The 12,955-nt window shown below is 54.4% G+C and overlaps 1 protein-coding gene across 1 annotated transcript; it reads right to left on the bottom strand.

Moving 5' to 3' along the window:
- Positions 1 to 240: 240 nt before the first annotated feature.
- Positions 241 to 8,297, bottom strand: Matn1 (matrilin 1). Its single transcript, XM_020156576.2, has 7 exons — positions 8,066 to 8,297; positions 6,222 to 6,568; positions 3,744 to 3,966; positions 2,544 to 2,669; positions 1,703 to 2,119; positions 1,046 to 1,198; positions 241 to 335 (listed from the first exon to the last, which is right to left on the bottom strand). The coding sequence occupies exons 1-7, from the start codon at positions 8,157 to 8,159 to the stop codon at positions 241 to 243; spliced, it is 1,455 nt and encodes a 484-aa protein (XP_020012165.2). The 5' UTR covers positions 8,160 to 8,297.
- Between the last annotated feature and the right edge of the window lie 4,658 nt (positions 8,298 to 12,955).

Raw genomic sequence — 12,955 nt, 5'->3', positions numbered from 1 at the left:
CAGGGTACCACATTTTCCTGACCATATCCAAAACTGTGTGCATTCAGTTCCTAGAGCTTGGCTTCTACCTCAGTTTCTCTGTTTGCCCTCTAGGAGCCTGTACCAGGGCTGGAGCCAGTCTATCTGACCAGAACCCAGGAAGCAGCAAGCAAGGAGAAACCTTGCCACAGTATCATGCCTTTCTTCTGGTGCCCCCGCAGTGTCCCTCCTGCCCTCCCCCTCCCCTGCCCACAACAACTGCTAGGAAAGGATATGTTTCCTGGTCAGAGCCTGCAGCAGCTCCTCCACTTTGGCCTCGAATTTCACTATGGACTCGCAGGCACATGGATCTTCCTCTGCAGTGGACAAAGGGGAAGGAGGGAAAGAGAAGGGAGCTGCTGAGTGGTAGCCTGGAGGAGGGGGACAGTCAGTGCTAGGGAGACATGGGGAAGCAAGGGGATTAGGAGATCTGAGAAGCCGGACAGAAAGAGAAGAATGGCAGAAAGACAGTAGAGTCCTGAAGACAGGGCTTCCAGCAGTGGTGGAAGGCAACCCCTGAACATCTTCTGGGTCCTTAGAGCCCTGACAGGGAGCCATGCTGACCACCTACCACATGCAGGACACTATCAGGGACTCTGTGCCATCTTGGTGAATTTCATCCCAACGCTTTAGGCTTGAAGTCATTAATCTCATTGATGACTCAGAATGAAGCCACTTGGCCAGAGCCATCAGTGACAGAGCTGGGAGGCAACCTAGTCATGTCTGCCTCTAGAGCCCAAATTCCTCACCAGAAGACGGAGAAGGCAGCAGGGGCCCACTATTAGCTCTTCAGTGATTAACAGTGGTTCCAGCTGTCTGGCCTCTATTTCCCTGTCTATAAATGGGGACAGTGATCTTCCTACCAAACAGGCGTGAGTACTTAGGATTTGGAGAGCACCAGGCAGAGCACTGTTCATGTAAGCCTCCTTATGTCCACTATGGTACCACCTACAGTCAGTTCCAGGTGACTCTGTCCCCCACAGAACCCCACCCACCCCTCCCATCCACACCCTCCTGGCTCACTCACCCACGCAGATCTTCTGCTGCAACTTCTTGCCAATCTGGTTGATGGTCTTGAAGTCGGCTGTGTAGAAGTAGTGCTCTGCCACAGGCTCTGAGGCAATTTCCCTCAGCTCGTCCTCCACAGCATTACCCACACCTACTGCAAACATCTTAAAGCCTGCCAAAGGAAGAAGACAATGAGGCTGGCCTTCCGCGGGAATGCCTTGGGCACCAACACCAGACCACCTGGTGGCAGCTACTGGAATTGCAGGCACAACACCTGGGACAAGAATAACGATTGAAGTCTGCTACGTGTCAGACCTGCACTAACTCCCCGTGTTGGGGGTTCTGTGTTGGGAGCTCATTTAACACTTATAACCATCTGGAAGTTATTATTTTCTTTATTTAATAGGTGATGAAACTGAGGGTCAAGCTTGTCCCAAAGTGGGGTTGCCTGCCAACAGATGGTATGTTCTCAGGAACAAATGTCCAGCTGGAAAAGTGCCAGGCCTCACCTACGAAAGGACCATGGAGAGAAGCACTTGCTTTGCTGAGTCTCAGTTTTGTTATCAGTAAAAGACAATTGGACTAACAAACCCCATCCCATTCAAATTCACCAAGCTGTACCCATGTGAGTCCCTGCCCGTCAGTGGTGTCCGGGGTCCAAGCAGGCATCACCTACCAAGCTCCTTGGCCTTCCTGGCAGCATCATTAATGTAGTCCTGGCTCCGGCCATCTGTGAAGACAATGCCCACCTTCTGGGCCCCAGGCCTAGCCCCACTGGACACGGTGAAGGAGTTGTCAATGAGATACTTAAGAGCAGCCCCGGTCATGGTGCCCTTCTCCATGTAGGACATATTCCGCACAGCCGCCTTGATGTCCTTCTTGGTGTGGAAGCGCCCCAGCGGGAACTCCTGGCGCACTGAGCTTGAGTACTGCACCAGCCCAACCTGGGCCAGCCTGTCTGACACGTCCAGCGTGTCCACGATCTGGTTGATAAACTTCTTTACCAGCTCAAAATTCTCTGGCCGCACACTCTTGGACCCATCGATGAGGAACACCAGGTCAGTGGCCGAGCTGCCGCCACCACCACTGCAGACTGGGGTGGGCACAAAGGCAAGGGGATGAAGCTAGGGACAGAGCCATGCATCCTGGCTATGGGCTGGGTACCTGCCATGCACAATCATCTTTCTTCACCCTCAGAACTCCCAGGATGTTAAGCCAGGGTTGGTGGTCCCCTTTGACACGGGAAAACAGCTGATAAATCACACAGCTCAGAAGTGGTGGCACAAAGCTTCGAACTCAATACTCCGTCGCCTTCCACCACACTAACCCCAACGCGCATCATGATAACAGAGGGACAGAGCTTTCTGCAGACACTAGACTCTAGAAGGCATCTGTCTCCTTCGAAGACTGGTCCAGAGGCAAAGCTTGGGGAAGCTTGGGTGGGTTTCCTGGGAGCCGTCAAGGCCCACCACCTCCTTCCTGCCCTCCCCAGGGATCGCCAATGTCCAGCCACTGACCATTGCAGGTCTTGCCATCACTGTTCAGGGTGAAACCCTCATGGCAGGCACAGGTGTAGGATCCTGGGGAGCTGATGCACACCTGCTCACAGTCGTGATCCCCTGTAGCACACAGGTCTGACACCACTAGGGAGGGACAAGAAGAGGCTTAGCTCACAATCACAAAGACATCCTGGCCATCTCAGCCAGAATGTCCCCCTACCATGTTGACCAGGGCATCTCTCACAATCAGGAAAACTGAGACCTCCCCCAACTGGGGGGCTCCAGGCCCCAGACCCTCAGCATAGGGAAAGAATCACTGTGCCAAGGCCAAGACCCCTGAAAGTGATAATGCTGGTGACAGAAATAGAAGTCCTCTAAAAGGGTAAAGGGCCACAGGAGCAAGACCTTTAATCGGTCTTGTTCACTCCTGTGAACAAGTGTTAGAACAGCTCACACAGCAATGAACACTGCAATACAGAACTTGCTCAATAAAATTGTGTTAAGAACCATGTTCTGAGCATTACACACTGTATCACCTCACTGGATCCTCCCAATAAAGTTTAAGCTCTTCTTAGACCCATTTCACAAGTGGAAAAAGTTCAGGCCTGAGACCCCAAGCCTTTAGCTGATCCCATCCCTAAGATCTCCCACATACACACAGGGCTACATCCCTTCTTGGAAGGACTCTGAATCTTCCCAGGCTCCTCAGATCCTCCTGCATCATGGAAAACCTTGATGCCAAAACCCACGATGTAGAAACACCCATAGGCTTTTGACATGCTCCCCTAACTGGGTTCCAGCCCTTCCTGAGTTCCTGTGAGAATTCACCATATAAAAGGGCTCTTAACATCATTACCCTCAACAACTTGAACCTGGGGTGGGGGACCACCTGAATCAGGCACCCCCTAGCTATGGCCCCATCCTGGGTGCTTGCCTACCTCAGTCTGATCTAGGTTCCATCCCCAAGTCATATAGGCTCTACTCTAAGCCCTGGTCCCAACCCTGAGGCTCATAGTCACTATCCCGACTAAGCCCCACCCTCCGAACCGGCCCCGCCCCTACTCTGACTCTTGATCCCAATTCAGCCCCTCCTAGTCCCGCCCCCAGCACTATCCCCTCCCTGATGCTCACTCTGTCTCAGTCCCCATTGTGGCCCCGCCCCTGCCCTGGTCCTGGCCCCGCCCCCAGGCCAGGCCCCGCCCCACTGGTTCGGCGCACCGCAGAAAGCCTCCTGGAACTTCCTGGACAGCTTCTCGATGACGCTGTAGCTCTCCACGTAGTCCACGTGCTCGTCCTGCGGCTCGCTGGCGATCTGCCGCAGCGTGGCCTTGTCCACGCGCCCCACGCCGATGGCGAACAGCTCGATGCCGCTGGCCCGAGCCCGCGCAGACACGTCCCGCACGCTGTCCTGGGGCCTCCCGTCGGTCACCACGATGACCACCTGGGACATGCGGAGGCCTGTGAGGGTCAGCCCTCCCCTCGCCATGCTGCGCCCTCCAGGAAGCCTCCAAGACTGCTGACCGAAGAGGAGAAGGAGGCCTGAGAGGCAGAGCGATTGGGCCAGGGTCACACAGACTGGTCGAAGCAGTTGATCGATCTTTCCCTTGCAGGACTTGGCCCCAGGAAGGAGAACCCGCTAGCCAGGGAGCGGACAGGTTTCCTCTGACTGAAAGAGACGTGGCTGAGGTGTCCTTCCTCTGCCTCCGGCCTCTGCTGTCTCTTTCCTCAAGCAGGCAGCTCTGTGGTCACAGGGCAGAGCCATTTCTCCCCCTTGGATGCGGATCTCTGCAGACAGGACCCCTACGACCCCTAGGACCGGACTAGCTGAGGCCCCAGGCTGCTAAGAGCCCCGCTCTAGTGAGCGGAGCTGAACTCTGCTCTCCGTGAGGTCCCTGTGACCAGGCGCTCAGAGTGAATGGAATCTCCCGGACCCTGGTTGGGGCCAAGCAAAGGCGCCCGACAAGGTGAAGTTCTACGAAGTGGCCAGTAGAGGGCGGCCGAGGCTGAGGAATGGGTTACTGCTTCCAGGCTGGACCAGTGTCCCCGTTCTGCGCCTGGGAGGGAGGGCCGATCTGAAGACCAGATCAACCCAGGGAAGAAAAATGCCACCCCCCCTGTCTTGCTCTATTTCCCTGTATGACATCTGCACCTTCCAGAGAGGTGGAGACTGTCTGCCTCCCTCCCACAGGTTCCTCTGTCCTGTACCCTGGAAAGAGGGGCCCTGGTCTGAACCAGGGTCCTCACAGCATTGCCAGGCCTGGGGTCAGTCTTCAGAGACCTTTGCTGTGTCTCTGACTCCTGAGTCCCCACCCTTAGGTCCTGGCCTGCCCCTCTTCTAATGCCCTGCCATAGAGTGTGTAGGACCAGCCTGGATGAAAAATGTGGCCTCCTGGCACAGGTCACCTAAACGTGGAGGGTTCCCTCACCTGTGGGATAGGGTGCGGATTGAGATGATTCATGAGGAGAAGAAGGCAGGAAGGGGCAGCTGGCATTTTTAGTAGCATTCTGCTGGGCCCCTGGGGACTGATCTTGCACCATCTCTTTTGGGGGGCCCTGGGATCTTGACACTGAAACCTAGCTATGACTATTCACTGTCACTTGCTGTCACATTCCCCTGGGGCACCCACCTAGTCTTGAGACGTTCCATCTACCTTGGGTCCTCCAGTGGGTGAGTTCCAGGCTGAACGCCTGCTCTCTGGTGCCAGCTTCCCTCAGTCTTTCTGTCACCCACTGAAGGAGCACTGCCCCCACTTGCCCACCCCAGGCCACTGGTCTGATCTGTGGGGAACCAGTTAACTTCAGAGATGGGCCAGCCACAGGTGTCACCACCATCACTCTATCACCCCTCTCCATTAGCACCGCCTAAGGCTGTGATGCCATGGCCATCGGGTGCAGTTATGTCCCCTCGTGCTGAAACTTGTAAGTGGCCCCACAATGTAATCTCCAGAGTTAACTGGTTCCCACAGAGCAGACCAGTGGCCTAGAGTGGGCAAGCGGGGGCAGTGCTCCTTTAGTGGGTGACAGAAAGACCTGTGTAACGCCTCAGGCCAGTGAGGGCTGTAATGACATTGCGAAGATGCCTGTGGGGACCACCAGGGAGGAGACACCTGAGCCAGCTCTCAGGTCCTGTGCTGAGCCCTGGAAAAGGAACACTGTGGGTTCACAGCCCTGTGAACAGCTCACCACGTTCCTAAGGCCCTCCCTGACTATGACTTTGGGCACACACTTCACTTTCCTGAGCCCCGCCCTCAAGAATCATCAAATAAACAAGCTGGTGGTGACATGGTGTTTACCAAGTGTCAGGCACACTATTCTGAGCACTTTATGAGTCCTCAGAATTCCCACAGGCTCCGCCCTGTCACTCCAGTACGTGGCTGGCCTTGCTCTGCTCTACTCTTCGAGGAACTCAGACTGACTAGGTGGCCAAGGTCAAGTGGACTGAAGTAACAGTACTCACCAGACTGTGATCTCCTGGGGCAGGCAGGTGGGTGAAAGATAGTCACAACCCCAGCTCTGACACTTACAACTGGTAACCTTTGTTAATGATCTCCTTTGACCCTCCGTGTCCCCATCTTTGAAGCTGTCACCTCACTTGAATGTAGACAACACTCTTAGCACAGAGAAGCCTGTAGAATTTTTTGGTTTCAGCCCAGACTTGCTGCCAGAAACAGCCACAGGGCAGGGCACACCACATACCTTGCTGATGTCAGGGAACCTGGCACGACCACCTTCAGCATCATTGAAGGCCTTGGTGATGGCAAACTGCAGGGCCAAGCCAGTCATGGTGCCCGTGGACAGCGGCTGGATACGGCGCACCGCCTGCACCAGTGCGGCCTTGGAGCCATGGGCCCGAAGGGGGAACTCCTGCTTGACTGCACTGGCATAGTTGATCACACCCACCCGGGTGGCATTGGGCCCCACATCCAACGACTCAATGACCTGGGACAGGAACACCTTCACCTTCTCAAACTCCACAGGCCGCACGCTGCGAGAACTGTCAACAACAAACACCAGGTCCGTGGGCCGCGTCCGACAGAGGTGCCCTGGGTGGGAAGGGGAGAGAAGGCAAAGAATGGGAGCAACGGTCAGAGGAGAGGGCATTGGGTCTGCTGTGACCCAGACAGTGGCCTCAGTGTTGCTAAGCAAGGTCCTTTGCTCAGGCTGTGGACACCCAATCAGCCACTTGAAAGGCCCTAGAGTCAGCCTGTGGGCAGGTCAGAGTATACTTCCAATCCTGGGCTACTCACTTCACCTCCTGAGCCTTAGTTTCCTCTTCCATGCAGGAAGCTGACCCCCTTCCTTGCAGGATTCTTCAAGAGTGAGAAAAAGTACGCAGAGGAGGCACCACACAGCATTCCGGGGCAGCCCAAGGCATCACAGCCTTTATAACACACTTTTCAGGTTTCAGCCCAGATTTGCTGTCAGAAACCAGGGCAGCTATTTCTCCTAGCTGATCAGGAGGGCACTGAGGATGGGCCTCCAGGAGTGGGCACAGCCTTAAGGGCCGACGTGATAACCAGCAGCATAGCCCCTTTCATCTGAGCGTCAAACAGAATAGAGCTGACTTCTCCCCTGGGGCAGGGTAAGGGCTGCTGACTCAGGTCTCCAAGGACAGGGAAAGAGCAGGAATTCTTGGTGGTCACCTTGGCAGCCTGACCAGGTGGGCTCCAAGACCCTATAACCTTCCAGATATCAAGGAAGACCACAGCCCATGCTGGGAGATGATCAGAGGTGGAGTGAGACAGGCCTGGATCCAGATTCCTGCTCAGCCACTCTGTGGCCGTGGGCAGGTAGTGACACCATTCTGGGCCTCAGTTTTCTCATTTGTCCAATGGGAAGAATGAGCTCACTGCAGATGCAGTCTCTGGCTGGGCACGCAGCCAGATGGGGGCTCTGAACAAAGGCTGTGCTTCCCCCACCCCACACTGAGCCCATCCAAAACGAGGATGCAGGAGAACCAGGAAAAGGAAGATACCTAGGACTGTCCTGCACCCAAGCCCTGGGGCCCTAGAATGGAAGACCCTCAGAAGACCTTAGAAGCCACCCTGCAACTGACTCCCTGGCTAAGGCTACAAATGGGTAAACTGAGGTCCAGAGAAAGAGAGGGAGCTAGCCTCTACTGGCTCTGGGCTATCTCACTGTGTGATCTTAGGCAGGTTTTCTCCCTCAGTTTCCCCATCTGTACAGGAAGAGCCAAGCATTCTAGGCTTAGTGCCCAAGGCTGAAACTCTTGGTGATGCAGCCCCTAAAAGGCCAAAGCTGGAAGGACTGGCAGAGGAGAGAGGGGCTTTTGGTCTCCCAGATCTGCATTCATCAAAGAACCCGGAGCTCAGCTGTGGACCTGGTACAGCTCTAGATGCCTGCCAGCCTCTGTCAGCCTGTGATGCCAAGATCCCCAAAGCATGCATGGTCCCTGAGTCACCATTGTCACCATTTCCCTATCCCACCACATCCTGGCGCCCATTTAGCCTCTGCCCATCTCCATGCCCAGTCCCCCCGGGCTATTCATCAGTGTCCCCATCTTGCATGGGCTCCCTCACCTCTGGACCGGGGTGCAAGGCCAAGGCTCTGTGGCACCTGGACCAGCAACAGCAGGCTGCAGAGTGCAAGGCTGGTGCCAAAGATGAGCCTCATGGTTGTGGCAGCGCAGGCAGCAGCAGGCAGGGTGGTGGGGGCCAGCAAGCCCTCTTATCAACCTCGCTGACGTGGGGACAGTGCCCCTGCCCCAGCCCCCCAGGGGCGGGGCAAGGCTGAATGGAGGTGTGTGTGCTGTGTGCCTGGAGAGGGAGGGAGTGCCTGGCCACAAGGGCGCCTTTGCCTACAGAAGCAACCAGAGCCTCAGCTGGAATTCAGGAAATCTTAGGTGGTGGGGGCAGCTCCGTCAAGGGTTTGGCAGGGCGCGGAGGCGGGTGCTGCAGTCCGTGCTGACCTGAAGCTGCCACCCAGGGACACTTGAGTCCAACAGTCTCAGCCCTGCCCAGCACCTTCATCCCACATCCAAATCCCTCCCCACCTACATTTCCAACCCCAGTTTCCTCATTAAACACACTTCCCTGTCTCCAGCCTCACTGTCCACCTTTCCACACACCCCCTCCTCTCCAGCTTCCTGGATTCGCCTCAAAGGACACAGGGCCTTTGCACATGTGGGGCCATCTGCCCGGCATGCCCTTTCTTCCTTTTAGCTCTACCTGGCAGAATCCTTAGAGATCCCAATTGCAACCAACATGGACCTGCACTCCTGTGCAGGGCAGACAGGAGCAGATAGGAGAGCCAGTTCACCAGTTCATGAGAGCCATACAGAACCTGTGTGGCCACGGGCAGGTTGCTTTGCCTCTCTGTGCCTTGGATTCCTCATCTGGAGACTAAGGATGACGTTGGTGCCTCCCTCCTAGGGCTGATTTGAGAGGCAGAGAGTCTCAGTCCTCATGACAACCCTGGGAGCCACCACTATTAGTACCTCCATTCCCAGGAGAGGAACCGAAGAACAGAGAGCTGAAAAGTATGATTGCCGGGAAAGAGTCCCCAGCCTGTGTGCGCAGCCCTGCTGCTCGCTCTGCAAAGCTTGGTGGAGGGCCTCCTCCCTGCCCACCTCCCTCCCAAGCCCCTTCCCCGTGCTTCCCTGCATTGCCCTGTGAGCCAGTAAACACGGATGTATTCACTCCACCCAGGCCCAGTACCAAGAAGGGAGGGACAAAGGCTGGCGCCATGTTAGATATGGTTTGAGCATGCCCCCAAAAGTTCATTATAGAAATTTGACACCCATCGTGAGATGTTAAACTTAATCCAACTTCAGCATTCATAGGCAGAACCTTCAAGGTGACTAGGGTCAGATCAGACCACCAGCTGCAGCTCCACAGTTGAATCCTGGTGGCTTTGTAAGAAGAGGGAGAGGGATGGGGTGTAGCTCAGAGATTGCATGGTTCCATCCCAGCACTGCAGAGAGAGAGAGAGAGAGATTGAGAGAGAAAGGAGACACACTCCCCATCCCTTGCCATGTGATGCCCTGCACCATACCGGACTACCAGCAAGGCCTTTGACAAATGCTGGAACCTTAACTATCCAGAACTGTGAGCTTATAAAGTTATTCAACCTCAGGTATTTCATTGTAGTAATGAAAAACAGACTAATACAGCTTATAAATGAAGGGACACAACTAAGAATGGTCCCATTCACTCCTCCACTCTCATGGATAGACAGAATAGAGCAGAGAGCACAGGCTTGGCCACCTGAGAGATACAGGTTCATTGACACTGCTGCTGTGGCCCAACTGTGTGACCTGGAGGTGGTGACTTAACCTCTCTGAGCCCCCACTTGTCATTGTGCAGGGGGAGCGGTTGGCTCTTGGCTGGCCTGCTTTGTGGGACCATGTGAGGAGGGACTGAGAGACAGAAGTAGAGTTGGGGTCAAAGGATTTCCATCCTTCTGGGGACAGAATGGAATCCTTTAGGCCCTGGGCACTTACTCTGGAAATGACAACTCACTAGAGGAAAGTGCACAGATGGGTTTTAGAGAGATCTCCATCCAGGCACCCATGGTTCCCACCTATAATCCTAGCTACTCAGGAGACAGAGATTAGGAGGATGGTGGTTTGAAGCCAGCCTGGGCAAATAGTTTATGAGATCCTAGCTTGAAAAAAACCCATTACAAAAAAGGGCAGGTGGAGTGGCTCAAGTGGTAGAGCACCTGCCTAGCAAGAGTGAGACCCTGAGTTCAAGCCCCAGTACTGCCAAAGAAGAAAGAGAGAAAGAGAGGGAAAGAAAGAAAGAGAGAAAGAGAGAGAGAGAGAGAGAAAGCTCTCCAGGTGCTGGTGCAGCAGACTCACCAGTAGCGCTCAGCATTCAACAATGAGATGACCTCTCAACAGTTGGTGTAGCAGTCACTGTCATTCTGTCTCCTGTGTTCTCCCAACAGATGTGGGAGCCCAACAGATCAGACAATATTTAGCCCATTACTCAGATGGGAAAACTGAGGCCTGGAGAGGTTCCCTGATTAGCTTGAAACTACCTGGCCTTCTCCCATTTAGGCCTCCTCTGTCCCTAACTCGTCACCCTCCCCAAACCCAGAAGCATGTAGGGCTTCCCCTACAACTCCGATGTCCAGCTCTCTTCTCCAGAGTCACTGCAGGGTGTCCAGAGACCATGGTGCACCTCTTTCCCAAGACTGTGTGCTATCAATGTGTCACCTGCCTCATCCGGGGCCTCGCCTATCTCAGTCCTCTCTTCACCCCTGGGGCCCGGCGAGGTGCTTGGCACAGAGAATCTGCTGAGCAGATGAAGAAATGAATTAAAAGAAGGCAGAAATGATAAATGGGTTCCATTTCCCTGTAAGCCATCACGGGTCACACGAGGGGCACAATGGTGACCATCACTAAGAGACACAGCTCTCCCAGGCCTCAGGAAGGCAGACAGGGAGATCAAGAGCCAGGTCTCCTGGCCAACTGCCCCTCCCTAACTGACAGCCAGGGCTGTGCCCACAGTTTGGGGTTCAGAGCCCTGTTGGCCAGGCCCAGCTGGGCCCATGAAATCCCTCTTTCAGGTCCTCTCTGAATGGCAGTTCTGTGGCCTCCGCGGGGAACACAGGCGCCTTTTCTGTGTCGCTTCCCACGTTATAGAGCCCAGAAATAGACCACAGGTAGGAACAGAGGCAGGTTCCAAAGAGAAGGGCGGTTTTCACATTCCACTGTGGGGCCCGGGCTGGGGGACACCCAGAAGTTCAGCGTATACATTGAGGAGAGAAAATAAATATTTGCGTTTTTAAAATGTGAAACGTTTTCTCAAAATCAGGAACAGTGTGTCCGGTACTGACTGGAGAAAATCATGCCTGAGGGGCCTTCTTCGTGGCTGTCCCCAGGGCAGGCTGGCAGAGAGAGGGGCCTCCCACTGCTCCCTCTTCCCGTGTCCTACACCTCGGCTTTCCAGAAACCTAAAGCCTGCAGTGTTCTGTGCACAACCAGCTTTTGCATGGCCAAGAGGCCCCTGGGCAGTGTGGCTCACTGGAAAGCACAGGGGCTCTCTCTCCAGTGCTCCCAGGCCCAGGCCTTCTCTCAAAGAACAAACCTGCCACCCCCACCACTGTGACAGGACACAAGACCTCTCCCTCAGCAGTATACCCTCTTCACCCTTTGCCCATTGTTGGCACGGTTTTCCTGATCCCACACAGACCTTAAAATTATTATTTATTTAATCTTTAATCTGAACCACCTCACTTTTTAAAATTGCTCCTTTTACTAACTAATAGCCATGAAATCACTGGTTTGAGGTACAGTTTATATATTTATTTCAATATGCATTCGAATGAATCCAAACTAATTAAATTTAACTTCTTCACTCACATAGCACCAAAAATGGTCTTGCACTCTGCCCAGGGCTGGCAGTGCAGACGTGGAGGAATCCTAAGAAGCACAAAAACTTTAATCACACAGAGTTGGCTTGGTTCCCTGTTCTGTCACCTGCCAGCCATGGCGACGGCAAGTAAATTCTTCCTTTCCTGCTCTTCTGTTTAGTTGAGATCCCTGAGTTAATGCCACCAGCTGGTTGTGAGAAAAAAATGGCAGTGAATGCTACATGGATGCTTATTGTTTTTACAAGGCCTTCTTGTATCAGTCAGGAGAGGAGAAGTTGCAGTAACAAACAGGCCCAAGTCATAATACCTTAGCACGGGCTTTGTTTCTCTCTCATAGCAAAGCCCAGAGGCAGGCAGGTGCCTCCCTGCATCAGCCTTCTCCAAGCTGCCTCCATCCAACCTATCACTGTTTCCAAGTCCTCTGTCTCTAGATATCTGGGTGACAGAGACAACAGAGTCTCTTCTACCTGCCTCAGACAAGGAACATATGTCACCAGCCTCTCCTTAGATGCCCAGGGATAGAACATGGGTACCTAGTGGGGAGGGACCCTTCCCGGGTGAGAAAGGCTACATCACCTCCAGGTCAGAAGTGGGCACATGATAGACACCTGTGGTCACCACCACTCGGGAGGCTGAAGTGGGAGGATCTCTCTGACTTACCTGGGCACTAAGACTTCTCCTGATGCTCCCAGCCACCTTTTCAAGGTCACTGTTAGTCTCCCTGTCCCTCATCTTTCCTCCCTGTGTCTCTTCGGTGCTGTAGGGCCAGCCCCTACCCCTCGGGCTTTCCCAGCACAGTTTTTCTTGATTGCAGCAGGTGCTACATCAGATCTTGTTGGATTCAATGACTCTGGTCCTGCTTCAAAGACAGACCCCATTCATGAACTGGCCCATTGTCACAGTGTGTGCTCAGTACATGGTGCCGAGGCAACCGGGGATCTAAGGTCCCCATAGCAGCCCTCAACCTACAGGGATGGGAGCTGTGGGTGAACACCAGCCCTCCCCACCTGCACTGGCCAGCCCTGAGATGGGCTCCTAAGTGGTTGTCAGAGGGTCTCCAGGAAGAGGGAGCCTCCACTCCTTCCCTG

This window comes from Castor canadensis, chromosome 7 (genome assembly GCF_047511655.1).
Source record: "Castor canadensis chromosome 7, mCasCan1.hap1v2, whole genome shotgun sequence".
Classification (NCBI taxonomy): domain Eukaryota; kingdom Metazoa; phylum Chordata; class Mammalia; order Rodentia; family Castoridae; genus Castor; species Castor canadensis.
Note: the sequence above shows the minus strand (reverse complement) of the source record. Positions and strands in the feature narration are given on the sequence as shown.

What these genes read in the sequence shown, in the direction of transcription:
- Matn1 (XM_020156576.2), bottom strand. Translation starts at nt 8,159, where the DNA reads ATGAGGCTCATCTTTGGCACCAGCCTTGCACTCTGCAGCCTGCTGTTG. An exon ending in GTTCCAGGAGGCTTTCTGCG is followed by an intron (nt 2,670 to 3,743) that starts GTGCGCCGAACC and finishes GTCCCTCCCTAG; the next exon opens with TGGTGTCAGACCTGTGTGCT. An exon ending in TGATGGCAAGACCTGCAATG is followed by an intron (nt 2,120 to 2,543) that starts GTCAGTGGCTGG and finishes TGCCCACCCCAG; the next exon opens with TCTGCAGTGGTGGTGGCGGC.